This window comes from Ornithorhynchus anatinus, chromosome 7 (assembly GCF_004115215.2).
Source record: "Ornithorhynchus anatinus isolate Pmale09 chromosome 7, mOrnAna1.pri.v4, whole genome shotgun sequence".
NCBI lineage: Eukaryota > Metazoa > Chordata > Mammalia > Monotremata > Ornithorhynchidae > Ornithorhynchus > Ornithorhynchus anatinus.
The window spans coordinates 71,437,359-71,465,126 of NC_041734.1; the positions used below are offsets into that span (position 1 = coordinate 71,437,359).

At 56.4% G+C, this 27,768-nt stretch overlaps 1 protein-coding gene across 4 annotated transcripts in view; it reads right to left on the reverse strand.

Annotated features, from left to right (window-relative positions):
- KIF21B (kinesin family member 21B) overlaps window positions 1-26,057 on the reverse strand; it is a 50,490-nt gene extending 24,433 nt beyond the window's left edge. For all 4 annotated transcript variants that reach the window (XR_003760896.1, XR_003760895.1, XM_029068991.1 and 1 more), the window contains exons 1-16: window positions 25,707-26,057; window positions 9,105-9,327; window positions 8,199-8,381; window positions 7,623-7,772; window positions 7,358-7,492; window positions 6,860-7,027; window positions 6,404-6,519; window positions 5,559-5,754; window positions 5,136-5,325; window positions 4,711-4,774; window positions 4,119-4,340; window positions 3,469-3,541; window positions 2,967-3,096; window positions 2,516-2,707; window positions 807-1,006; window positions 466-573 (exon numbers count right to left, since the gene is read on the reverse strand). Coding sequence is in view for 2 of the 4 variants with exons in the window: in XM_029068991.1 (XP_028924824.1) it covers window positions 466-573; window positions 807-1,006; window positions 2,516-2,707; window positions 2,967-3,096; window positions 3,469-3,541; window positions 4,119-4,340; window positions 4,711-4,774; window positions 5,136-5,325; window positions 5,559-5,754; window positions 6,404-6,519; window positions 6,860-7,027; window positions 7,358-7,492; window positions 7,623-7,772; window positions 8,199-8,381; window positions 9,105-9,327; window positions 25,707-25,747 (2,391 nt within the window). In the remaining 2 variants the exon portion in view is untranslated. The remainder of the gene's footprint in view (window positions 1-465; window positions 574-806; window positions 1,007-2,515; window positions 2,708-2,966; window positions 3,097-3,468; window positions 3,542-4,118; window positions 4,341-4,710; window positions 4,775-5,135; window positions 5,326-5,558; window positions 5,755-6,403; window positions 6,520-6,859; window positions 7,028-7,357; window positions 7,493-7,622; window positions 7,773-8,198; window positions 8,382-9,104; window positions 9,328-25,706) is intronic.
- Between the last annotated feature and the right edge of the window lie 1,711 nt (window positions 26,058-27,768).

Sequence of the window (27,768 nt, forward strand, 5' to 3'; positions counted from 1 at the left end):
CCGCTTATGTCTACCAGTTTACTTTTCAGGGCCGAGCCTCCCACCTCAATTTGTGCCTAGTTCCGCAGCTCAGAGGTGGTGCCTGTGTTCAGAAGGGTTTGGGGAGGGAACTCGATGGCTCTGGAGCAAGTTGCGGGGTCTGTGGTCCCCTTCCCAGGGCCACCCTCTAGCTTCTATTCCTTCTAGGCCAACAAAGATACATCCAGTATCATCGAGGGGCTTTGGTACTTCTACAACTCTGCTGCCACAGCTGAGGGAGGAGGGCAGAGAACCAGCCTTTTCCATGAGTGTCATCCTGCTCGCCGATCCATCCCGGTTAACTTAGCAGTGAGTTGTGAGCCCTGCCCTGGGCCACTGGCCCCACCGGTTGGCTGTGCCATGGGGCTAGTGGCAACGGGGTAGCGGGAAAGGGTGGGGGATGGGTGAGAGGAAAGGGCAGGGGGTTGAGGGCAGGGGGCCGGGCACCTCCTGCCGTCGCTGCTCCTTCTTGAGCTGTGCAATCTCACGGTTCCTTTTGGTCTCCACCAGGCGGCGGCGCTGCTGCTCCTCCCTCATTTGCTTCATCAGGGCCACCTGAGGGGGAGCGGGAAAGGGTGGGGAAAGATGGGCTGGGCTGGCTCCACCCAACTGGCACTTCTCCCTGCTGGACGAACCCATCCCACCGGTCCGGGCACGGCAGAGAGGGAACGGGGGCAAGGCCAAGGCCACCCAGCTCTGACGCATTCGTTCCCACCGGAGCCCGAGCGTTTGCCGACAAAGCTCGGCCACTCTGGGCACCGGGCTGGGCACCCATCCTCCCTGGCTACCTTGGCTTTCTTCATCTCGGCCACCTCGGCCTGTAGCTTCTTCAGCTCCCTCTCGTAGCGCGACTGGTTTTTGAGCAGCCTGGTGTGCTCTCTCTGTGCCGCCTGCAGCTTCTGCAGGTCCCGGTTCATCTCCCGCAGACGCTTCTCGTAGTCGGCCTTGATCTTGTTGGCCTTCTCCTCCGTGTAGCACTCCATGGTACCTGGCGGCCGGAGGGGTGGTGGGAGAAAGGGAGGTGGTGGAGGCCTATGGGAGCCAGCCTGGAGGGCTGAGCCCACCCCTCCTGAAAGACCATGTAAACCATCTTCCTGGGATGACTGTGGGGCACAGGACATGGGGGAAAGAGCACGGTCTTGGGAGTCAGAGGACGTGGGTTCTAATCCCGGCTCTGCCACTTGTCTGCTGTGTGACCTTGGGAAAGACACTTCATTTCTTTGTGCCTCAGTTACCTCATCTGTAAAATGGGGATTAAGACTGTGAGCCCCACGTGGGACAACCTGATTACCTCGTATCTACCCCAGTGCTTAGAACAGTGCTTGGCACATAATAAGCGCTTAACAAATATCATAATAATAATTATTATTATCCTTGGGGCCCGAGGTGGCACTTTGTGGGTCCGGGGTTCCCTTTGGGAGGGGAAAGGCTACTTCATTCTGCAAATTATGGGCAATCTGTGAGGTTGGGACACTAGCTGGGCAGCCCCTGTGGGCCAGACTCTGGCTGGTCCCTCCCTTTGGATGATTTTCTGTTCCTTACTCTTGTAGGACCTTGTGTCCCAAGGGTCCTTAGGTCATAGGTCAGCTCTGGCTCTACCTAGAGATTTGACCAGCGTGGCGCAGTGGAAAGAGCACGGGCTTTGGAGTCAGGGCTCATGAGTTCGAATCCCAGCTCTGCCACTTGTCAGCTGTGTGACTGTGGGCAAGTCACTTAATTTCTCTGTGCCTCAGTTCCCTCATCTGTAAAATGGGGATTAAGACTGTGAGCCCCACGTGGGACAACTTGATTCCCCTGTGTTTACCCCAGCGCTTAGAACAGTGCTCTGCACATAGTAAGCACTTAACAAATACCAACATTATTACCTCCTGGTCCCAGGCCCAGTAGAGACAGTGGGGCAGGGGTCTGGGATTTGCCCCAGTCCTGTCCAAGCCCCAAGAACTGCAACCACTGCTCGCCTCCCTCAGACCAGGATGACTCAGGACACGCAAGTCTCCCTCACCCTCAGGGTCCCCCAAGTGGGATCTGCCCTGCCCTGAATCCAGCACTTTGAATCCACCACCCGAAACCTGCACACAGTGGTCTCAAGGTGTCCAGGCAGGAAGCGATCAGGGCCTCTGCTTGGTGTTCAGTACAGTTCCCCAAATGGAGTAAACACTCAATTGATGCCATCAATTGACTGATTGGCCCCATGAACCAGCAGGGAGTGAGGGAGAAGGTGGCAGGAAGCGATCCCCTCCCCACACCCGGCAGCGCCTCCCTCTCTGTTCTCCGACTCTCCAAGACTGGACAGGAGGGTCCGGGCAAAAACTGCAGCAGGAGAGATGGAAGTCAGATGACAGGAAGCACTTCCTGTTAAATGGGGCTGTAAGAGCCTCAGCCTTGGGCACCGGTGGATATGTGGGCTGGGAGGCAGGGTGTTGGGCGGCTGCTGATAGGCTAGGCCTGGGAGAATATGGGGGAGGATGGGGGTAGGGGGCTGAGGGTGGGGTCGTACTGAGGTTCTGGAGCACACGGTCCCTCTCCAGCTGGGTGTCCCGGATCTTGTTCTGCAGGAGGACGAGCTTCTCCTCATACTGGTGCTTGAGCGTCTGCAGCCGCCGCTGGCTGTTCTCCAGCTCATCAATCAGCTTCTGCTTGATCTCGATCTCACAAGTCAGGTCGGCCAGGTCCGCCTGGAAGGTCACCTCTGGGCGGCCGGCGGGGGCGGCAGAGGAGCAGTAGCGTGAGGCATTAGACTGCCCAGGAGCTGTCATCTTTGCCCCCCGGCCCCAGGTTCGTGGAAGGCACCCAGTAGCCAGAGGCTGCTCTCCCGCTGGCCTCCAAAGAACCCCGGGCCAACCCTTTCCCAGGGCCCCCAGCGGCCCCCACTCCTTCAGCAGCTTCATGCCAGTCCGGTGCCCCCCACCAAACCCGACACGTTGTCCCCTCCTCCCTGGACCCCTCACCCTTTTCCTCGGGGTCTGAGTCTGAGTCCACTAGGCTTTCCTCACTGGCCGAGTCCGAGTCTTCATCTTCTCGCCCTTCCTCTTCTTCACAGCCGCTCTCGTCTGGCTCCTCCTCCTCTTCCTCCTCCTCCTGCCCACCAGATACTATTGTGGGGGCACATTACCCCACACCCACCTTCCCATCTCCTCCAAGGGCTGGGGGCTTCACGGGGGGAGGGTGGGCGGGGGTGCTGGATGGGGCGGAGGAACTGGATCGGGGTGAGGCTGGACAGAAAGGGAGATGGCTGGCAGTGAAGATGAAAGGGAGCACAACTGACCAGGTGCATTGTAGGAAACTACTTCTCTCTATTTGGGGCTGGAGAAGCCAGGGTCCAGGGAAGATGGTCAGGAGGTTTTGGGCTGTGGAGCCAGCACCTCTGCCAGACAGACAGACCTCGAGATATTGGATAGCAGCTGGGGGGAAGGGAAAATGGAATGGAGATAGAAGCGAGGGGTCTCTCACCTCATTCTCGTCTGACTCCTCTCGGTTCTCCTGCTGCAGTTTTGCTCTCTTCTTAAACCCCTCCTTCTCTGGGCTGTCCAGGGAGAGGGAACAGGTTGGCCAAGTTGGGAGACCAAATTTGAGGGGGTGGGGGGAAGAGAGAGAGAGAGAGAGAGAGAAATGTGGTGGTTGGGGGTGGGGAGTGCACTGGGTTGCAGGTCCGTGCCTATCCATTGTGCCCGGACTGCCCTGCTGCCCTTTTCACCCCCCAAGACTGGTTCTGGAGCCCCCCTAGTCCGAGGGCCCCAGTGACTCAGTCCGCCCCCTCCCACTCTGGCCTCCCAGTTTGCTGTCCGTAGATGGGGAGACACCTTGGAGGGCCCTGGTCCAAACTGCCCTAATACCAGAGCTCTGAGGATATGAGTGAGAAGAAAGGAACCCCAATCTGGACTAGCCTGGAACCAGTTTGGCTGCAGGGCTGAAGGGAAAAAATGAGGGGCTCCACCCTGCCTCCTCTACCTGCCTCCCTGCATGCCTGCCCGGTTCCAAATACGGCCACTGGCCCCACCCGCCTGCCTCCAGGGCCAGGCCCACACTGTCCAGTGGTGTTGATCTCCACTCCCAGTGGCCCCCAGATGGGAGGATGCCCCTCCCTCAGTCTCCCCACTCACCTCTTCCTTCTCTGCCTGGTCTCCTTCAGTCGTTCCAGGTCCTGCTTGGCCTTGCGGATCACTTCAGAGGCCTCCGCCTCCATGGAGCCTGCTGGACTGCCCAGCATCCCGAGACCGGAGGGTGCCGGGGAGCCCCCCAAGGAGTAGGGACCGCGAGCAGAAGCCCGAGAGAGGCTTCGTCGCAGAGATTCGTTCATGGCCTCACTCTCCAGGAGCTTTGTGCTGTTGGGGGTAGGAGAGGTCAGCCGGTGGTCTTGCCAGCACCCTGTCTTCCCTTCACCCCCCATATTATTTTTTTTAAATGGTATTTGTTAAGTGCTTACTATGTGTCAAACACTGTTCTAAACGCTAGGGTAGCATCAAGTTAATTGGTTGGACACAGTCCCTGTCCCACATGGGGCTCACAGTCTAAGTAGGAGGGAGAACAGGAGAACAGAGAAGTGAAGTGACTTGTCCAAGGTCTTAAAGCAAGCAATTGGCAGAGCTGGAATTAAAACCCAGGTACTCTGACTCCCAGCCTATGTTCTCTCCACTAGGTCAAGCTGCTTCTCTTTCCCTTGGGTTCTTCCCCACACCCTGTGTCTCCACTTACCGCAGTTCCTCGATCTCCCGGATGTAATTCTGAATTAAGGCCCCAATGGCCTCATTGCCATCACCTGGAGGGAGGAGAGAAGTCCTGGAGTACGGAGGGAGCCATGTCAGGGGCCACATGCTCAACACAGGGTGCCAGGGAGCCTGATGCAGGGTGCCAGGAGGCCTATCCCCTTCTCAGGCTCTAACAGGCAAATGTGCAATCAATACAACAGAAATTGTTCTCTCCATTGCAGCAGCCTCAGGTCATACTGTTGAGTTCAAACAGATGCTTCTCCAGGCTGGCCCACCTGCTCCAGCTCAGGATGTTCTGAGGGGCTAGGCTGAGGTTGGGGGAGGATCTAGTGCAAATGGACACTGGATCTAGTGCAAATGGACACTCAGTGCAAAGTCTCCTGAGCCCCCCACCCATGCTTCCAGTCTCACCAGCCTTGGAGAGGAGCAGGCTGGCCTCTTGGCTCATGAGGTGGGTAACGCGGCTGTTGATGGCATCGATGGCTTCCTGCATGGCCTTGACCCGCAGGCGCAGGGCCGCATTCTCCTTCTGCAGCATCGCATTCTCCCGGAACAGGTCGCTGTAGCCCTCCGCACCGTCCTCACCCAGCACCCGCTTGCCCTGCCAAGACAGAGGTCAGATGTCCAGACTGGGCCCAACAGTGCCCTGGCCCTCCTCAGTCTTGCTTGGGGTGGGGACCCAGGGGGTAAGGGAAAAAACAGGGAAGGGAGCAAGGGGGATCGAGGAGAAAGTCGGGAGAGCAAGGCCGGGGCCCTTCCAGCCTCAGGCTAGACCGGGCCAGGTGTCTAGGAGCAGGGGCAGGGGGTCCCCTGGCTGTAGAGTCCCTCCCTCACCGTCTTGTATTCCAGCAGCTCCATCTGCAGGCGGGCTATCTCGGCCCGAAGGGCGCTGATCTGCTGGCTGGTCTTGTCCTGGTTGACCACCACCTTGTTCTTGATGTTGCGGGCCCGGTTGGCGTACTTGAGGGTGTTGAGTGTTTCCATAAAGTCCCGGTCTGAGGGGCTCACACAGGCGATCATGATGGTCTGGCTGAGTGGGGAGGACGCCGGAGCGGGGGAAGACACACCGGGAGAAAACAATGTGGGGGCTCTCCTTCCAAGGACCTTTGTTTCTGGGGGTTGGCAGGGAGGGAGTGGTCCCAGTGGGAATGGCTCCCCAGCCCAGGAAGGTAGCAGCCCCAACCTGGAATTGCCCCATTTCTCTGGTGCCCTCCAAGAGGATGGGGGGAGGTGGAGTGGAGGAGGGCCTGGAAGAAACCAGGTGGAGACTCCAGAGACCTCAGCCCAGCACAGTGGGCTCAAGAGCGAGGGAGAGCAAGGCTCAGCCCCAGGATAGGCCCAGTCGCCTGGAGCCTGAGATTCCCCAATCCCCCAAGGCCAGGGAAACCCCCAGGGTAGGAGCCCCCATGGAAGATTCCCCCAGGGGTGGAGCCTCCATCAGAGGCTCCCCCCCCCCACCATAGAGAAGCCCCCATGGGAGGGGCCCCCAGGACAGCATGTCTGGAGCTGTGCTGCAGGGAATGGGTGGGCAAGATGGAGGAGGAGCAGAGAGCGGAGTTAAGGGCCTGGGGACCTGAGGGCCTATGGGGGTCTATGAGGCCCTTCCCACCTGTGGCCCGGCAGCTCAGTCCACCCCCAAATCATGCCAGCTAAGCCCTCACTTCAGGTGCCATAGTTACCTGTTGCCTCCTAGCGAGTCCTGCAGGAGGCGGGTGAGTTTGGAGTCTCGGTACGGGACGTGGACCACCTTCTTGCTCTGGTCACCCAGGGCACTGATCACGTTGCCCAGGGCCAGCTGCCAGAGAGCCAGGACTCTGAGCCGGTTGGCTGCCCTTGACCAGAATTCCACCCTCCACCCTAGCCCCCGCAGGACACCCTTGGGGTAGGGGGAGAGCATGACCGAGCCAGCTGCATTGCTTCCCTGCAGGGGGAAGGGAATGAACCCACCCATCTCCCCAACACAGAGACACACGTGGGCCTCCCAACCTGGGGCAACTGGGCACGTGGGAGAGTGTGGGAGGTTGAGTTGTCAGGTCCCCACAGCCCTGGACTCCATAAGGAGCCCAGAGTCCAAGTCCAAGCAGGGGCTGTCATCCCACTGGTAGTGTCCCCGTCACCGCCCTCAGTGCCCGTACCAGGCCACAGTTGATGGAGATGCCTTCTTTGGCCCGCTCGCCCGTGGCTCCTGTCCTCTTCAGCCTCTCTGAGCCTGCCAGATCCACAAAGTGGAACTTGGCTGTGAGGGTCTCATATTCACTGCTGGGAGCTGAGCCCTCTGGGAGCCCAGGCCCCTCTCCGTTCACCTGCCGGAGGAGGAAATACCCTTATCAAGCACCATCCCGAAGCCCCCCAACCACATTTTCCGAGCACTCACCGCCAACCTCCTTGGGAGTTCCGTTCATCCAGGGACTGAGCAGAGAATCTTCACACCCACCCCTAGCCCTGCCATCTGCCCTGCTCCCCACCATTGCTGCAGGGCTCAGAAGGGAGCCGGGGTTAGGACAAGGACAAAGGGACAGTGGGATTGGGGTTCTGCCCATGTCCGCCTTAGGTCTGTCCACAGAAACCCGGCCCCTTCCCACCACCTCCATTCCCCACGCCCTGTCCCCAAGGCTGCTTGTCACCGCCCTGACCAGGTCGGGCCGGGCACAGAGGCGCATCTGGCACAGGTGGATGGTGAAGATGGCGTGGGACCGGGAGCTCTGCACATTCATCTGGGTGCTGGCAGTGGTGCGGGACAGGGCCCCCTGCTTCAGACACTGGATTAGCTGTGGGAACAAATGGAGAGTAAGCGAGGCACTGGGTGGGGGCCACCAGGCATGGCAGGGGGTACACAGGGGAAAGGGTGGGAGTGTGATACCCCTTCCAGGCACCAGGCGCAACTCTCCAGCTACTCACCTCCTCCTGGGAGCCAATAAGCCGCGAGGTGACACCTGTGGTGTAGATGCCACCGCTGGCATCCTCGTGGATCTTGATGTTGGATTTACGGTGTCTGGAGTCCGGGTCCCGGGTACTGTCGAACAGGTCCAGGATTTCCTCATTGTACAGCTAGGGATGGCGTGGGGGTGGTGGGACAAAGTGGGGGTGGGATGGGATAGGGAGGGTGAGGCCCAAGATCCCGGTCCCAGCCTGGCACAGACACACCTGCCACCACCCCTGCTGCCCACAACCACAGTCCTGATACTCCCGCAGCTGGGAGGTCCCAGGCTGTGAGACTGATCGAAGGGCTAGCATACTTCCTCCGGCCCACTCACTCTGATGGCTTAAGCTCCCCGGCCTGGGTTCCCCAGAGCAGCAAGAGTGAGAAAAGAGACCCTCCAAAACACAGAGGTCAGTACAGATATGCAGGGGCCACCATCCACCAGGTTCCTCTTCCCCAAGTCCCTTCCCTCCAAACCCCAGGACTGACCCCCAGCCTCCTCGTACCCCCGGCCTCCTCCCTCCAAGCCTCAGGACATCCCCCAACCTCAGTACCTCCAGGAACTGGGCGCTGACTTTGAATTCGGGCCCGACCAGACCCTGCTCCTGAGCCCGGCGTTTCCGTTCCTCGATGCCCCCAAAGAGGTGTGCGATGGCACGTGGGATAATGCCATGTTCGTCCTCTGCCGTGCTCACGTCAAAGCCTGTGCCCATTGTGTAGGTCTTCCCGGCCCCGGTCTGCCCTCGGGAGAGTGCAGGTGGTCACAGGGGCCCTTCTGGTCACAGCTAGAGCTTAGAGACCAGCCTCCTCCAAAGCCCCCTCCCCTCCCTGGCCACTGCTGACCAGACTCCAAAATGCAGTTAAAACCAAGCAGGGCTCCTCGCAACCCCTGGACCTGGGTCAGGTCTGGTTTTCATGGCCCCTCGGGTTAGGGGCAGAAACTCCCGAAGACCCATCCAGCCTTGGGCTCCCTCCAAAATGGCCCTCCCAACCCATCCCCAGGTCTCCTCCTCAGATCCTCAAGGAACCCATCTCCCAGCCTCCAACCCAGACTCTGGGAAACCCGCTCATCTCCTACCCCAATCTCTACTAGACTGTAAGCCCGTCAAACGGCAGGGACTGTCTCTATCTGTTGCCGACTTGTTCATCCCAAGCGCTTAGTACAGTGCTCTGCACATAGTAAGCGCTCAATAAATACTATTGAATGAATACAAGGCCCAGAAGTGGTTGTTTCCTCCCAGGCCCCAGCTGGATAGGGGCCCACCTGCCCAGCAAAGATTGGGACCTGCCCAAAATCACGACATCCACCCAGTGTCTGAGCAAACCTCTTCATGGGCGGACCGGGGTTGGGTGACCCCACACTGCTGCCTCCCCCTCTAACCATCTTCCTGTCCCCCTGCTTGGTGATGGGACAAACCCAGGTGGACCTGCCCATGGCCAGGGTCCAGAGCTGCTCCCACCTGACCATATGCCAGCACGGTGGCATTGTAGCCCTCAAAGCAGCCCTCGATGAGCTTCCCCACGCACGCTGTGTAGATCTGCTCCTGCAAGGTATCCAGGTCAAAGACGAAGTCATATGTGAAGGCCTTGTCCTTTCCCAGCAGCACCTGGGGTTCCCCCGGGGTGACCGACGTGCAGATGTGGCAGCCCTCGATCTTCTCCTTTGACAGCTGAGGTCGGATCCTGCCCGGAACCAGGTGGAGAGCAAAGATCAGACCCAGATGGCGAGCGGCCACATTCTCAGTACACTGGGGGTCCGCAAAAAGGACCTGGGGAACACAGTGGGTGAGGGATGCTGGGAAGGGGCCCGGGAGGCTGAGGGAGCAAGAGAATGGGAGAATGGGAAGAGATGTCCTCGAGGATGGGGAAGGAAAGAAAGCTAGCTGAACCGGGCCACAGCACAGGAGACTGGTAGCCAGGTCTCAGGTCTCTCCATCACCTTGCCCCCTCCTACCTCTCCTCCTTTCTCTCTTTCTACCGCCCACCCCGCCCGCTCCACTCCTCTGCTGCTCACCTCCTCACTGTCCCCCGTTCACGCCTATCCCGCTGTGGACCCTTGGCCCACGTCCTCCTGCTGTCCTGGAATGCCCTCCCTCCTCACCTTCGCCAAACTAACTCTCTTCCCCTCTTCAAAGCCCTACTGAGAGCTCACCTCCTCCAAGAGGCCTTCCCAGACTGAGCTTTCCCTTTTCCCTCAGCTCCCTCTGCTCCCTCTCTGCCCCCCTTCCCCTCCCCTCAGCTAAGCCCCCTTTACCCCCTTTCCCTCTGCTCCTCCCCCTCTCTTTTCCCCTCCCCTCAATACTGTGCTCATTTGTACATATTTTTATTACCCTATTTATTTTGTTAATGAGGTGTACATCCCCTTGATTCTATTTATTGCAATTAGGTTGTCTTGTTTTTGTCTCTCTGTCTCCCCCGATTAGACTGTTAACCCATCAATGGGCAGGGATTGTCTCCATCTGTTGCCGAATTGTACATTCCAAGCACTTAGTACAGTGATCTGCACATAGTAAGTGCTCAATAGATACTATTGAATGAATGAATGAAAGGTAGCAGTTCCCCTGGTTTCCCCTCAACACAGTCTGGACCTGGAGTGGTGAGGGTGCAGTGGTCCAGATCCTGCTCCAGAACCTGACCCTTCCCTCCCTTTCTCTCTCTCCCACCTTCCCACCCTCCCTCTTGCCCTTGGAGTCAGCCAGGGTATTTCCTGGCCTCTCTTGGGCCCAGCTAGAAGAAGGGGCACAAAAGGGGAAGGAAAGGAGAAAAGGAGGAGGGTCAAAGCAGCCAGCGTCCCCACAGTCTGGCTTGGGCTGCTGGCAAGGCTGGTGGGAGCAGGTGGGGCAAGGGGATACCCAGTCCGGGAGAGTCTGTCTGGGGGATAATAATAATAATAATGTTGGTATTTAAGTGCTTACTATGTGCAGAGCACTGTTCTAAGCGCTGGAGTAGATACAGGGTAATCAGGTTGTCCCACGTGAGGCTCACAGTTAATCCCCATTTTACAGATGAGGTAACTGAGGCACAGATAAGTTAAGTGATTTGCCCACAGGCACACAGCTGACAAGTGGCAGAGCCAACTAGGACTACCTACTACAGGCAAGGGCAAGTGTGAAGATCCATTTTTTGCAATCACCCCTCTGCAGTCGTGAGGGTTCAGCCTGTCCTGGGCCCGGCAGGCCAGGTCAAACTTGGCATCCCTGAAACCCAGACCCCTTCCCCAAGCAAAGGGCTCCCCTCCTCAAATTCCCCTCACCAGTCAGCACGGGGACCCGCGCTTGGACCATAGGTATCTATGTTCTGTCATTTATTCCCTTGTTTCATTTGGAAATGTGCATTCCACTCCTTACTGTGGGAGTGGGGAAGCAGCGTGGCTCAGTGGAAAGAGCCTGGGCTTCGGAGTCAGAGGTCATGGGTTCGACTCCCGGCTCTGCCACTTGTCAGGTGTGTGACTGTGGGCAAGTCACTTAACTTCTCTGTGCCTCAGTTACCTCATCTGTAAAATGGGGATTAACTGTGAGCCTCACATGGGACAACCTGATTACCCTGTATCTACCCCAGCACTTAGAACAGTGCTCTGCACATAGTAAGCGTTTAACAAATACCAACATTATTATTATTATTACTGTATCCTTGTTCTTCCTCCTCTCCTGCTGTTGGACTGTGTTGCTCCCATTAGACTACAAGCTCCTTAAGGCCAGGGAATGAATGTTACTTGCTCAGTTCAGTGCTCGGCCTTCTGTAGTGTTCAATAAATATCCTGATTCACTTATTGATTTGATCAGACCCCGGAGGCAACCTGGTTGACAGCCACAGAGGATCCTAAAGCTGGGAGAGATCTTGAGAGGTCACCTAGTCTAGCTCTCTGCCTCCAAGCCAGATATGTGGTCCTGCCTTTAAAGATCTTCAGAACAAAGCTCCACCCCTTCTCCTCTCCTGTTCTAGTGTCCAGTTCCCCTGGTAGACAAGAACTTGCTTTCATACCCTACCCCGATCTGGCCCTGCAGCTTACCCTCTGTGGATTCAGAGAGCAGCGGATCAGTGCCCTATTCAGAGGGTGGTGGGCAGAGGAACACTGGGCAAAAGGGACGCACTACACTACCTACTCCGCCCCACTCATCTCTTTCTCGCCTGGGGTAAATTTTAATTCCTTTTCCCTTTCTCCTTCCCTCCCTTTCATCATTCCCACTGTGTGCCCAACACCAAAGCTAGTCAGCAGGGTCAGCCCAGTGCTGATAGAGAGCAGAAGGAAGTCAAGAATAAAAATACTTATTACGCTCTTACTATGTGCCAGACGCTGTGTTTAGTACTGGGGTAGATTCAAGATAAAAAGATGAGACTGTCACTGTTTCACCCAGAGCTCCACAGCCTAAGAACGAGGAAGAACAGGTATTCTACTCCTACTTTAGAGATGAGGAAATGGGGGCGCAGAGAGGTTAAGTGACTTGCACAAGGTCACAAAGCAGGCAAACAGCACAACTGGAACTAGAACCTGGGTCTCCTGACTCCTGGCTCCAGGCTCTTTCACTAGGCCACACTGCATCCCCAAGACCACCAGTGGCCAGTGTGCCCTGTCTCTGGAGCCTGGAGGTGACAGCACTGAAATTGGCTGAAATTCAGAGACTGAGACAAGGCACCCAAGTGGTGCTCCGAAGCCTCCCGCCACTCCGTCCCCAACCCCACCCCCAAACCGGCCATTCTCGTGGCAAGGTTTCCATGGTAACCAAGCTCTCCTCCCCCCTCTCCGAGGGGTGAGGGAGAAAGACTAAGATCACTTCCCACCCCAGCCAAGGCAGAGTCTGTGACACAGCTCTTCATGCCAGGGTCCAGCCCCCATCCCTCCCGCCCCTCACAACAGGTCCCTTGTTCCCTCAGTCACCCTAAGCCAACATTTAGAGAGAAGAAAAGTCCGAAGGACCCAATTGGGCAGAGATTCAGGGCCAGAGGAGCTTGGCTTAGTTGCCCTGTGTGCAGGAAACTGGCTTCTTCCCCTTCCTGTTCCTGGGATTCCCTCTGCTTCCCGGGGTTCCTGGCAGAGGGAAGGGTAGGGAGAGGAAGGGGGAGCTTGTTGCCCTGTTCAGGGGCTGGAATGATTTTGGGCAGTTCAGCTCTGAAGGGTCTGGCCCAGACCCTGTTGGGAGAGGCAGCTGGGGAATGTAAAAGCCACCCCAGCCTTGCAGCCCTTGCCCACGTCCCAAAACCTCACCTTCCAGCCACCACCTGTCTCCCACCCCCACACCCATCCCCCACTCTCTTCCTGCTTTCTCCATAAACAGTAACCTAACCCAGCCCCTTCTCCTTTGGGGGTGAAATGGCTCTCGCTGGGCCCCGAGATGGGCTCTGCCATTGAAGGGTGCTTCATCCCCAGACCAAATAAATGATCCCCATTTCATTAGGGACATTGTAAAAAGGGAGGCAGCATGCCTATTGGATAAATCTTGGGCCTTGGAGTCAGAAGGATCTGAATTCTAATCCCAGCTTTGCCATTTGTCTACTGTGTGGCCCTGGGCAAGTCACTTAACTTCACTATGCCTCAGTTACCTCATTTGTAAATTGGGGATTAAAACTGTGAGCCCCATAAGGGACATGGACTGAGTTCAATCTGATTTGCTTGTATCTGCCCCAGTGCTTAATACGGTGCCTGGCACACAGTAAGCACTTAACAAATACCATACAAAAAAAATGGCTCTGGCCTGGGAATGACTGGCGGGCAGGTACTTAACATCTCTAGGCCTTAGTTTCCTCATCTAGAAAATGGGGACAAAAGAGATGTGAGCCCTGTGTGGGCCAGGGACTGTGTTTGATCTCATAAACTGAATCTGGTCCAGTGCTTGGCATATTCTAAGCACTTAATAAATACCACAACAACAATCATAATCATTATAATAACAATACAAAACAATCCTCCTACAAACACTCCCCTGAGGATTGGTCCATTAGATTGTAAGCTCCATTATATTATGAGCAGGGAATGTGTCTCTTGCTCCCAATTCAGTCCACTCCCATCAGCAGGCACTCAATAAATACTACAACTACTACCAGGCCTTGGATGGATGGGGAAACTGAAGCCCAAGAGGGTGTGGGCCTGCCCAAGGTCAACCGGCTGGCTCCTGGATCTCCAGGCTAGAGTGGACTCTGTTGAGCCCCCGTGGAACCCAGCAAGGTGGGAAATATCCTCCCACTCCTCCGGGGGTCTGAACAGAAGGACAGTGGGGAGAATCGCCAACTCTGACCCTGGAGAAAGATCCTGCCATGGGTGGGTGTTTTGGCCTCTTACCAAATCTAGGGATGAGGAAACCCTGCGGGAGTGAGGGATCACAAAAATAGAGTGCTTTCTTCCCCTGGGACTAATCAATCAACAGTATTTACTGAACTCTTACTGTAAGCAGAGCAATCAATCAATCAATCATACTTATTGGGCATTTACCATGCAGACCATTGTACTATGCACTTGGAAGAGTATGAGTACAAATGAGAGAAGCAGCATGTCGTGGTGGATAAAGCACAGGCCTGGGAGTCAAAAGGTCATGGGTTCTAATCCTCTTCCTCCACTTATCCGCTGTGTGATCTTGGGCAAGTCACTTCACTTCTCTGTGCCTGTTACCTCATCTGTAAAATGGTGATTGAGACTGTGAGCCCCATGTGGGACAGGGACTGTGTCCAACTCGATTTACTTATATCCACCGCAGCACTTAGTACGGTGCCTGGCACAAAGTGCTCAACAAATATCATCATCATCATTATTATTATTACAACAGAGCTGTCAGGCAGGCACACTCTCTGACCACAGTGAGAGCACTGTACTAAGTGTACCATACAACATAACTGATTGGCACAATCCCTGCTCTCAAGGAGCTTACAGCCTAGTGGGAGAGATAGACTGTCCCTTCCCCCACCCTGGCGCCCGAGAGCCCGGGACAAGCTGGAGCCGGACAGGCCATTCTAGGCTATGCAGTGGATGGTGGTCGGGGATGGCCTGCTTCCCTGAGCCCAGCCCGTCCTCCTACTCCGCTTTCTCTCCAAGCTGTTCTTCTCTGGCTGGACTCCCAAAGGAGCAGCCCACAAATCCCCAGAGTGGAAACGAGGCCGGACCCATCCCCTGGCTTCGGTCCAGGCTGGTCCAGGCCCCCTGGACTACTGGCAACAGGAGGAGCCCCCCCCCACAACTCCACAGGCAGGATCGGAGAGCTGCTGGAAGGGGCGGGAGCCCACGGACCTGTCTTTAAGTTCAGCGCCGCACGCTTGTCTCAGCTGAGTTTTCTGGCCCCGATTCAACCATCATTTCATTACCCTGGCGGATGGCAGAGAGGGCGATAGAGGAAATCAAATCAGAGGCCCTGAGGGTGATCGGCGCAGAGCACAGGACAGGATCTGGTCTCCAGCTCCAGGCCAATCGGCTCTGGCAGCTTGAGCCAGGCTCCATTCCTTTTGCTGGATGCAGCTCATAGTGGGGAGAGAGGCTGGGCCTGGGGTAGGCGAGGGGAGCAAAAGGGCCGGCAAAGGGAAAAGATGGACATGATCTTTTGGCTTGGGGGTCTTTCTGACTCCCAGGATGGACTCCTCAGCGGGCTCCCCAAAAAGGTGGTTCTGGGAAGGCAAGGAGCCCTTGTTCCTGGGCTGCTGCGTCCTAAGACCGTTGAAGGACTAATGAAAGGACCCAGGGGTCCTGATGCCCAGCCTGACCCACCAGGGACTAGTCTCACACAATTATGTCACAGAGGATCTTGGACTGAGGAAAAGGACTCCGGAGATCTTTGCTCAGATCCCTGCTGGTCTCCTGATATGCTGTGTGACACGGGGGAGGCCACTTGGCCTCTCTGGACCTACTCCCCCAAGGTAGCCAATGGGGCAACAGCCCCTGCTCTTTCCTGGATCTCAGCAGGTGAGGGGAGCCAAGAGGAGAGCTCTGGACAGGACAGTGTCAGGCTTCCCCATTCGGTGGAGCAGTAGTCGAGGCCTGGGGGACAGTAAACCTACAGTTTCCCCATTTTCTGGAGGGGAAAACTGAGGGCCAGCGAGCACCAAGCCCCACAAATGATAACAATAATTATGATCATGATAATTATGATTATTATAATATTCATTAAACAGCTACTATATGCAAAGCATTGTACTAAGCACTGGGGCAGAGGCAAGATAATCAGGTCCCACATGGGGCACTCAGTCTAAATAGGAGGGAGAACAGGAATTGAATTCCCATTTTGCAGATTTGGGAACTGAGGCTCAGAAAAGTTAATTGACCTGCTCAAGGTCACACAGTGCAGACAAGTGGTGGAGCTGTGATTAGAACCCAGGTCCTCTGACTCCCAGGCCTATGCTCTTTCCACTAGGCCCCACTATTTCTAGCTCCCCAAGCCCAATGGCCTTTGTGGGAGACGTAATAATAATAATGTTAATGATGGTGTTTGCTAAGCGCTTGCTATGTGTCAAGCACTGTTCTAAGCACTGGGTAAGATACAAGCTAATCAGTAGTTTCTGGCAGTTTTGGCTGATGGGCATGTGAGGCCACCTGGCACGACCCCTGCCATACTCCCTCTGGGTAGTGAAGTGCTGACCAGGCCCCAGAGCGGGAAAGTCCTGGCAGAGAGTCACTGCCTTTCTCAGATCCCGTCTCGGAGGGTTTCCGGTCTCTGCTGGGTTTTCCAAGATCAACAATGCCCATCGTCCTGAGTGTTTCCTGAACGGCTGTCCTCCGCACAGACCTGGCCTGGGGGGCGAGGAGCCCGAGGAGGGGTGGAGATTGGACCTGGGCCGTTACCAGGCAGAACATGATCCCCAGAGCCTCTCCTGTCTCCCTGCCCTGCCCAACTCTGGGGCCTTTGGACACCAGGCGGAGAGGTTTAGGAAGGCAGCAGGGCATAGTAGGTAGAGTATGGACACTTGGGAGTCGGAAGGTCATGGGTTCTATTCTTGCCTCTGCCACTTGTCTGCTGTGTGGCCTCGGGCAAGTCACTTCACTTCTCCATGCCTCAGGTCCCTCATCTGTAAAATGGGGATTAAGACTCTGAACCTTATGCGAGACAAGGACTGCGTCCAGTACAATTTGCTTGTATCCACCCCAGCGCTTAGTACAGTGCCTGGCACATAGTAAGAGCTTAACAAATGCCACAGTTATTATTATTATTATCAATAAAGCTGTGGGGAGCACTCTTCACCTTTCAGATAATTTTTCCTGCACAGATCTTTGGATTTAGTCTACCCAACAGGTCTCTCATCCACCTGATCTCTGGGGTTCTCTGACCCCCAAGGAATGGGGCAGAGCAGGAACACAGGGACAGGTTCTAGTCGAAAACCAGATCTTTCTCCCTCAGGGAGTCAAGTCCTGGTCCCCTGGGAAAATCACAGCCTTGGGTCTTTAAATCTAGAACAGACCTGAGGGGTGAGCAATCTCACAATCTTTCAGAGTGCCAGGGCTCCCCATTCTGAGAACCCAGCTTCTTCCCGGCCCCAGCCCTCATACTTTGACAGCTCTACTACCAAAAGCCTATCAGCTCCTGAGGAAGGAGGGAAAAGAAATGAACACTGAGCAGCTGACTGGGCGGTTTTGTCCTCCAAGGGCAAAGGTCAATGTTTTATAGTGCAGTAATCGGGACCTCAGAGGGGCTGGGGGAGGGAAAGAGCCAGGGTGACATTAAGAGGCCTCTTCCTCTCCCCAGGGCCCCTCCCACAGTTTGGTGGGGGAAGGGTGCTGTGAAAAGCAAGACTCTGACATCTTCCCCTCCTCTAGGTTCCTCTCTTCCTGAAAGGCAGGGCTGCTGGGGTTCCTTACTCCGCCCCCTGGTTAGACCTGGCACATGACCTTCCCCTCTCACTCCTTAGTCCTTTGACTAGCATTCTTCTCCCCTCACATCCTCCCCTGCCCCACCAGGCTCAGATCCCTGCCAGGCAGAGGCCTGGACCAGTAGGACCAGTGTTGGGGTGAATCCCAGAGGAGAAGGGACTCAAGCGCTTTGTACAGTGCTCTAATAATAATAATAACTGTGGTATTTGCTAGTACTTACTATGTAGCAGGCACTGTACATAGTGCTGAAGTGGATACAAGCAAATCCGGTTGGACACCGTCTTTCTCCCATTCTTGATCCCGTTTTACAGATGAGGTAACTGAGGCACAGACAAGTAAAGTGACTCGCCCAAGGCCACACAGCAGACAAGTGGCAGAGTCGGCATTAGAACCCATGACCTTCTGACTCCCAGATCCGTGCTCTAGCCACTACGCCATGCTGCTTCTCTCTATGGTATACAGTACGTGTTCAGTAAGTACCCGTGATCCATTAATTGACTGCTTGAAAGGGATTCATAGGAGTGAAAGGCCAAAGCAACAGTACCTTTGGACCTCCGAACACAGAGTTGGACTTTGGGAGGCGGAGGCTGAGCCACTGTCCGGACGCTTGCCCCGAGAGCAACTCGGGGAAATCGGAAGGCATTTTCCCCTGAGAAGCCAGGGGACTCCCAGCCCAGCTCCAACCCACGGGCTGATCTGGGAGCTCCCAGGGAATCAAGAGGCAAGAAAGGGCTCAGCTGTGGCCCCGTCTCTCCCCTCCCCCCAGGCCGAGGGGTGCATCTGTCGGGAGTTTCCCACGACCTCCCCGGGGGCTCTGCTCCCCCTCCCCCACCAACCACGGCTCCTTTCCTGCTCTGGGAAAGACCCTGTGTGAGGGAGGAGACCAGACCGCATTGGTAGAGGCAGCAGTGGTGGCATCTGGCCGGGAGCAGCAGCCTCTGGCCCAGGGGACTGGCCCTTCTGCCTGCCTGTTGCGCCACATTCCTACACTGTGGGGCTGGTGCCCGCCCCGGGAGGCGCTATCTGGGGCTCCCCAGCTTCTCGCCCCTCCCAGCCCTGCTGGGCCACCGATAATGGGGTGGAGCCTGGACCCGAGGACCGGAGAGGGTTGCAACTGAGTTTTAGACAGCACCTGAGCTGTGGACTCAGCTACCTGGAACACTGTTGCTGTCTTCAATTAAGCATTAGTGACCCAGCTCCTTCCCCACCTGCAGGAGATGTAGAGTCAGGGGAAAGCCACCAGGTGAGACAGCCACTGGTCTGGGGGACAGCCACCGAGTCGGGGAGACAGCCCGGCCTGGAACCCCCGCCACACGCTTCTCTGGAGCAGGGCCAACTGAACCTCAAAACCCAAGTTCCTAGACCCTCCCCTCATGGCATTATTGGCATCATTGAGGTCACTGGCAATTGGACTAGTAAGAGCTCGTAGCCAGCAACTCTGTCTGGCCAGTAATCCTGGGCAGCCATGGAGTCCAGAGTTACCAGAGGGTCCTTTATTCTGTTTGCTAATCCTGGCCCTTCCAGCAGTCTCCGGGTATCTCCTCCTTTCAAGCTTTTCTCTAACTTTGTTCATGGGGCTCTCCTTTCAGCATCTCCCCTTCCCTCCCCATGCAGCTCCCCAGTCCCCCGGAGTAGCACCCAGGCCTCCCTTCACCTGAGACCCAGACCTCAGCAGCAGCAGCAGCAGCAGCAGCTGTGGGTACAGAGCAGGCTGGGGTCTGGGAGTCAGGGCACCCAGTTTCGGCTGTTAAATCCCCAGGGTCCAACATTTTGGTACTGGGAATCAGTGCCCAGATGTGCCTCTAGGGCTACGGAGGTGGGTGAGGGGTGGAGCTGGCAGGGCTCTGCCTGAGTCTCTCCAGATGGCATGACCTCTAGACTCTGCCTCAGGGGCTGGAACCTGGGCCCAGCCCCTTTCTGGCTAGCTGGCTGTCCCCTTGGGCATCCTCGGGGAGCAGAGAGGATGCTGAGGCTGTGGGGAGAGAATTTTTCCTGTTGGGGGCAGTGGCACATTCCCCTTTCTCTGGCTCCAGGGTGCGATCCTGGGGGTAGGCAGAGAGGAGAAAATGACACAGGGAAGACTGGGATCAATCCCCAGAAGTAGCCGCATTGCAGGGATGGAGGAATATAGACATTATGAAGCAGGGGATGGATGGACCTGCTTCCTCACTGTGCTCAGTGCCCCCTTTTACTTAGCCAAATCGTTAATTTGTTCCACTGGGTGGCAGGGCCTTTCCCCAAGCAGCAGGAAGTCCTTCTGAAATCTCACCTCCCCCTGACTCGCTGCAGTCTGCAGAGCCAGGAGAAGAGGATGAACAGGGTGGGGGCAGCCCAAGGGAGCTGCCTTAGCCCATCTGTGGAGAGTCGGGGGCAGGACCCAGGAGCCCACAGACCACTTCCTGCCCTGGGGACTGGACCGCTTATGGCAGAGAGCTGGGCGGACACCTTGAGAGGCAAGTTTCCAGCCTCCACCTTCTACCTCAGAGACCACAATGGCCACTGAGATGGGGAGGGATTGCATGAACATGCCTCACTGGTGCAAACTAGATGTGTCTCAGGCCTACATCACTTCTGCCGCCAATCACAATCGTTCAGGCTGGGAGCCAAGCATAGCCCAGTGCACTAAGGAGGAACTGAGTCCTGGGCGGAAGTTGGCTTCTGAGGGAGCACACACATTTGCTTAACTTCCTGGAGCTACTGCAGGTCCGACCTGGCCCTCATCACTCCTGGGCCCCAGTTTCCTATGGAGTTTAGGCTTGGAAACCCCCAGGGTGGGAGCAGAAGGGATTATCAGACTGAAGTGGGCTCTGCCTTCAGCTGATTGTCCTTCAGGCTCTGCTTTTCTGAGAGGTGGTGCTGTCCAGAAGCAGGAGTCGGACAAAATGACCCCCAGCTCCTGTGTCCTCTGTTTACTTTTCCTTGTCAGCTGTGTGTGACTTTGGGCAAGTCACGTAACTTCTCTGTGCCTCAGTTACCTCATCTGTTAAATGGGGATTAAGACCGTGAGCCCCACGTGGGACAACCTGGTCACCTTGTATTCCCCCCCAGCGCTTAGAACAGTGCTCCGCATAGTAAACGCTTAATAAACGCCATCATTATTATTATTATTATTCCTTCCATCTCGGTCCCAGCTTGACCCAGTCAGGACCCCCCAGGAAGAGGACATCTGGTGGCTACCACCTTCGTCACCTTGGGGACCCCATAGCTTACACAGATGAGGGTCCCTCAAGACTGGGCCCACCACCCAGGTACCTCCCAGAGCAAATGAAAGCAGAGTGATCACCAACTCCATCATCCCTGAGTGGGGGCTGGGGAGAGCCCAGATGCCTCAGTTAGGAAGGAAGGCCAAGCTGGGTGGGCAGAGATAAGTGGGACTGGGCAGGCAGAGGGGTTTAGGGGCTGGAGGGGTGGACTGTGCTCATAAGCAGGGCTGTGGTCGGGGGTAAGTGCATTGAAATAAACTCGCTAGCTGACTCAGCTTCCTTCCCCAATCACTGGGGATCCATTTCCTAGCCCCCAGGAGACGGACTGATGGGTTCACCAAGATGCCCCCTGGGCCTGTTTTTTTGTGATGGTGGGGGAGGGGGGCTACCCTCCACTCCCTCTGGCCAACCGGGGTTACCTTGCTCCCCCTGCACCCACCCACCCCGGCCACCTCCTTGCAAGGAGAGACCAGCAGATGATCCCGCTCCCGGCCTGGCCCTGGTAGGGCCAGTGGCCCCCACCTTGGAAGGCACCACAGATCAGTAGACAGAGAGTGTAGTGGGCCCAAGCCTGCCTTGTGAGATGAGGCCCTGGGTCTAGGAGGTACTCTTGGCAGTAGGTGTCAACTCTAACCCTCATTAAAGACACTCCCTATGATTTCTCCACTGAATAATTTACCAGACCCCAGCAGGGCCCCTGGGAACAGGAAAACAGCATGGCCTAGTGGAAAGAGCACAAGCCTGGGAGTCAGAGGTCCTGGGTCCTAATCCCAGCTCCATTATACCTGCTGTGTGACCTTGGAAAAGCCACTTAACTTCTCTGGGCCTCAGTTGTCTCATCTGCAAAATGGGAATTCAATAACTATTCCTCAGTGCCTGTTCCTTTGTGCCTCAGTTCCCTCATCTGCAAAATGGGAACTCACTACCTGTTCTCCTTCCTACTTAGACTATAACCCCTATGTGGAAACTGGTTAGATTGTATCTACCCCAGCGCTTGGCATATAGAAACACTTAACAAATACCAGATATTATTAAAAGGAGTAGGAGAGGCAGAGTCTAGGGGGCACCTGAAAGCCAGGACTCTTGAGCGAGTCACCTCCTCCATTTCCTCTCCTCACTCCTCCAGGCCAAGACACTTTCCCCACCTTCAAAGCCTTATGGAAGGCATATCTCCTCCAAGAGGCCTTCCCTGATAAGCTCTCCTTTCCTCTTCTCCCACTCCCTTCTGCGCCACCCTGATTTAGTCCCTTTATTCAACCCTAAATTCCCAGCCCCATAACACTTATGTACATATCTGTAATTTATTTATTTATATTAATGTCTGTCTCTCCCTCTAGACTGTAAGCTCACTGTGGGCAGGGAATGTGTCTGTTTATTGTTATAGTGTACTCTCCCAAGCTCTTAGGACAGTGCTCTGCACACAGTAAATGCTAAATAAATAAGACTGACTGACTGCCCGCCCCAGCACCTTCTCTCACTTCACACCTGCTCTCCAGTCACTCAGTCCTGTGGATTACAGGTCCTGATCGCATTACAGGGGAGATTACCACTCACAAAGACAGCAGAGTAGGCCCCTCAGCAGGTCCCTCACCCCCCTGACCTTGCCACACCAGACTGTTTATATTCAGATAATCTCCTCACCCCTAGTGCCCTTCCCTCTGCCCCTCCCATCCCCACATCTTTTGTCCCAAAGATTGAACAATGTTGGACAAAAAAAAAGCCATTAAAATCAGGTTTTGTAAAGGATAGAAGGAGTTGTTTGGCACAAGTCCCTTGGGAAGCAGCATGGCCTAGAGGAAAAAGCACAAGCCTGGAAATCAGAAAACCTGAGTTCTAATCCTAACTCAGGATTCACTTCACTTCAATCAATAGTATTTTTTGAGTGCTTACTGCATGCAGAGCACTGTACTTCTCAGTTCTTCAGTAGTTTACTCATCTGTAAAATGAGGATTCAATACCTGTTCTCCCTGTCCTTTAGACTGAGAGCCCCTTGTGGGACAGGAATTGGGTCTGATCTGTTGGGTCTGAGTGAAGGGAGTGGTTGCCTGGAGCAAGGGGCTTGGCAAGATGACCCAACCCCCCCCTCCCGCGCCCCCCCCCCCCCCACGCCATTTCTTCCATTCTACAGTGCCTCTCCTCCCCCTTCCATCATCAATTTTCCCTTGGGGGTGGGGAGGGGGTAAGGTAAAACTAATTGACTGACAACCTCCACCTTTCCAGCCCCCGGGGCCACCTGTCCCCACCCCAATCCTCGGGTGGCAGAAGTGTGGCCCAGATCCTGGCCCGGACCAGCCACTCTTTGCTTTCCAGAGCCAGTGATTCCTTCCCACCCGAACCTAATAATTATTGTGCTATTTGTTAAACGTCTATTATATGCCAAGTACTTTACTAAACACTGGGATAGATGCAAATTAATCAGGTCAGACACAGTCCCTGTCCCATTTGGGGATCACAGTCTAAGGAAGAGGGAACCACAGGTACTGAATCTCCATTTTACCAATGAGGAAACTGAGGCACCCAAAAGTTAAGTGATTTGCCCAAGGTCACACAGCAGGCAAGTGGAGAAACTGAGACTAGAGCCCAGGAGGTCCTCTGACTCCCAGGCCCGGGCATAAATTGGAGGCTGGCCCAGCTGATCGGAGGGATGGACTGGGCGTTGGCTCACTCAGATGCCCTCACCCCGGGCAGGGACCCATTCCCAGCTCTCTGTGGTCCTGACCTTCAACGATTCTGCAGCGGACTGCATTGCCCCATGGACACAGTGAGGAGGGCCAGCCCCTTTCCCCAAGCTCTATGGAATGGTAGGGGGAGGGGGATTGGGGGGAGGAGGGGCTTGGAGGGGAGGTTGAAAGGGAGGGAGGGCCCTAATCCTACTTTTTGGAGGACATGGGGCAGATGACACCCTCCCCATCCCCTCCTTGTCATTGTCCCCGAAGGGCAGGGCATCTTGCTTGGAGATTCCTTGTTTGACAGCCAGGGAGTCCCACGCTCGCCCACCCTTGTCCCCACAGGCCCAGGAGGCCAGTCCTGGGGAATCAGAAGGGTCAGAGGTCAGCCTGTCCGGCGAGCCCTGCAACCCCGCAGGGCCGAGGGGAGGAGGGAGCCTTTGTGCGACATTCTGCAGTAAAATGGTGTCCAGAGAAAGAACCCCCAGGAAGGATTCTCCCCTCCCCCGCCTGGCCCCCTCCTCTCGAGGGCTATTCAGGGAGGGGGCCGGGCCTCCATTTCCCTTTTATGGCGGTTTCTGTCTCAGCCTCCCGCGCTCCAGATGCCGGATTTACAGTTCCCTCCCTCTGCCCCTCCTGGTACCCTGCCCCCCACCAGCCCCGCGACCTCCGCAGGATCCGGATGCAATGTCAGCCCCAGAGCCGAGCCCCCGCCCCCCGCCTAGGGAGAGGGGTGGGGGGGGGGCGGGGGGGAAGCAGGGGAAACCCGCCGCTCGGGCTCTTTGTCTGGCAGCGCGATCCATCGAGGCAGGCAGGGTGGGCAGAGGGCGAACCCACGGAGATGGGCAAGCAGGAGGAGATGCCAACGCCGGCCTGGTGGACGGCAGGGAGCGGCTCCATTCCTGCCCCTGGGGGTCAGGTCTTCCCAGCCACTGGACATGTGCAGATCTGTCAGTCCGGCCCCGCCCATCCCATCTGGGCCTGCTCTCCCAGCCCGGGCACTGCGGGCATCCCCAGTGGCCCCCGGCCCCGGAGAAGAGAAGTCGGGAGAGGCCGAGGGTAAAGGAGGGCGATTCTAGATTTCGGCCTGGCTCTCGCCCAACGGAGGTTAGCTTCCTCCTCCTGAGATCTCGGGAAAGAGTCGGAGAGGGGGGTTCTTCCCTCCCGCCCCGCCCCTCACCATGCTGCAGCCCTCCACGCACTGTCTGACTCCCTCCCCTCTCCCCACGAGCCAGGCCAGAACCTGAGCCACCTCGCCCCAACCCGATCCCCACCCACCGCCCCACTGTGCTGCAGGCTCCATCCGAGCATCTTCTAACCGCTCCCCATTTCAGCCCTCCTTCCCCATCTCTGTAAATCCCCAGCCCCCGACCCCCAGGCCACCCTCTTCCTCCCCTGGCTTTTGACCCCTTCCAAACACCTAGCACGACCCGGCCCCATCCCCAGAGGGAAGCTGTCACAAAGAACTCGGACGGTTCGACTTCGCTGCGGTTTCCTGTGTCTCCAGCTCTGAGACACCCAGCTCTCCCCCCCTCCCTAAAACAAACCCCCGCCATTTCCTCTCCCCTTCTCCCCCCTTCCCCAAATCCATCTGCATTTCACCCCAATCTCATCGGCACAAAATGGATCCCTCGGCATCTCTCTTCTCCTACAAAGCGACCCAAACATTTAGGGGCATCCTTCGGGGGGGATGGGACGCCCTCCTCTAGAAATGACCTTCGCCTCTCCTTCCTCCCTCCCCTCCCCCCAATTCTCTCCCTGTCCTGCGGACCCCGGCCCGGACCCAGACCAGTCCAGCGCTTCGGGGTAGCCGGGTTGTCTTCCGGCGACAACTACGAGGGCAACATCAGCCTGGGATCCGGGAGAAAAATCCGGGGAAACCTTTGTATGCAGACGGACACGCCGGGGGGGGGGGGGGGGGGGGAGAAGGGTCACCAGGAGAGGCCACAGCGGGGTATGTGTGTGTGTGTTGGGGGGTGGGGGGTGCGTGGGACTGTGTGTGAAGAAGATGGGATCCATCGATTTAAGGCCAGCACATGGAGAGGTGCAGAGGAAACGCAGAGACACACTAACAGCCCGGCCTGGGTGTGAAATACCGGATTTCCTTGTTTGCTAGATTTTTGATCATTTTGCGTGTGCGGGCGCGTGGGATGGGGGAACGGCGCAGCATTGCCAAAACAAAGCATCCTCTTTAGAGGGGAGGGGAATTGGACACCCCTTCCTGCCTCTCGCATCGCACCGGCTCTTGGGGATCACACGCGGAGAGGGGTGAGGGGGACGGCGGGGAGAATTGTAGGACAGGGAAAAAGGGGTCGGCTTTCCCCCCGGCCTCTCCCGCATCATGCCCTCCCCGCGTTTGTTCTATAGAACAAAGCAGGCACCCCCCTCCACACCCCCCCCCCCCCAGGACCTTACCTCACGGCCACCTTGACACAGCAGTCCCCCTGGCTGGCCATGGCTCTCCCGGGTCCCGAGGGGCGTTAGCATGGATCAAGGGGAGGGGGCGAGGCTAAGAAGCCCGGGGCTGGAGAGTTGCAAAAATGCGGCTGGAGGAGGTGGGGGAGGCAGGGTCTTTTGCTGCTGCCGCTGCCGCCGCGGCAACCAGAGAGGGTGGCATGCTGGCCCGGGGCTGCACAGCCCGAGCCGGTGCAGGCGATGCTCCCGGGCCTGGCCTCCTCTTTCCCGCCACCGTCCACGAGGGCTCCGCACCGGGGCTGACAAGCAGCTGAGCCGGCCACCAGCCCGGGCTTGAAGCCTCTCCACCGATCTCGGCCCCGCGGTGGCCGAAACAAAGGGGGCGGGGGGCGGGCCGGGCTGGAGCCCCTCCTCCCAACGCTCTGCAGAGCCTCAGTCCGGCCCCGCCCCGGGACGGCCGCGCCCCAATCGGCAGCTAGGCTGGACCAAGGGGCGGGACCCGGTCTTTTAAAGGGTGTCTTTCGGAGGCGGTGACCCTAAAGATCTCCCTCCGACCCTCCCCTGTCCGGGAGCCTGGGTGGAGGCTTTGGGGGAGATGGCAAAGGAAAGGGTCTAGGGGAGCCTCCGCCGGGAGATCTCCTAGCCCAGAAACCCGGGGTGCATTTTCTGCTGCACTGATTGCTCACGGGCTGGTCCCTGCGCCTGGAAACCGTGCGCGGAGAATAATAATAACGCTGGTATTTGTTAAGCGCTTACTATGCGCCAAGCACTGTTCTAAGCGCTGGGGTAGATACAAGGTAATCAGGTTGTCCCACGTGGGGCTCACGGTCTTAATCCCCATTTTACAGTCGAGGTAACTGAGGCACAGAGAAGTTAAGTGACTTGCTCAAAGTCACAAAGCTGACAAGTGGCGGAGCTTGCGGCTGCCTCCTGCCGAAGAGAAGCTTGGGTGGGCGAATCCCGGGGGGCTCAGCCCCCTGGCAAGCCCGCCACAGAAAACCTGAGACTGTGAGTCCCACGTGGGGCAGAGACTGTGTCCAAAACAAATTACCTGTATAATAATTAATAATAATGGTATTTGTTAAGCCCTTACTATGTGCCAAGCGCCGTTCTAACCACGGGGTAGATACAGTAATAATAATGACAGTATTTGTTGAGTGCTTACTATGTGCCAGGCACTGTTCTAAGTGCTGGGGTAGATACAAGGTAATCAGGTTGTCCCACATGAGGCTCACAGTTTTAATCCCTATTTTCTAGATGAGGTAACTGAGGCACAGAGAAGTTAAGTGGCTTGCCCAAGGTCTCACAGCAGACAGTGGCAGAGCTGGGATTAGAACCCACCTCCTCCGAGTCCCATGCCGGTGCTCTTTCCACTAAGCCACCCCAGCGCTTAGTACATGAGTGGCACATAGTAAGCGATTAACAAATGCTATAATTTTTTGTTATTATTACTACTGAGGGGTTAACTAAACCAGCCCCTGCCTTCGGGGAGGTGGCTGACCATGGGAGAAGGTGACGGCTCAGCCTCGGGGTTCCTCCTTCGAGAGTCGAACACCCTTGCAGCTTGGAAGGTCTTCCTTTAGTCATCAAACCCCCTTTTTTTGAATGGTATTTAAGCGCTTACCATGTCAGGCACTGTTCTAAGCACGGGGGTAGATACAAGTCAGGTTGGATGGGGGCTGGATCCAGGCAAGGAGCCAACACTGCAAGAGGGAAGCAGATTCCTAGGGGAAAATGGATTTGGAGACAGTGGCTTTCCTGGCAACAGTAAGTAGCTGCTCTGGTTCTTTTCCTAAGACATTCACCAATCAATTAATCAATCCCCAGCCTTTCCTGTCATTTCAAAGTCATCAGTGATGGACGGGGACACAGTCCGGCTCCCATATGGGCTCAGAGTCTTAATCCCTATTTTACAGAGGAGATAACTGAAGCACAGAGAAGTTAAATGACTCTGGATGCAGAGAGGTTTTCTTCCTCTTGTTCTACCCTCAGAAGAGACAGAGAGAAAGGAAAGGGGTTCTATACTAAGAAACCTGCCCTGACAGTAGACGGGCTGACTAGT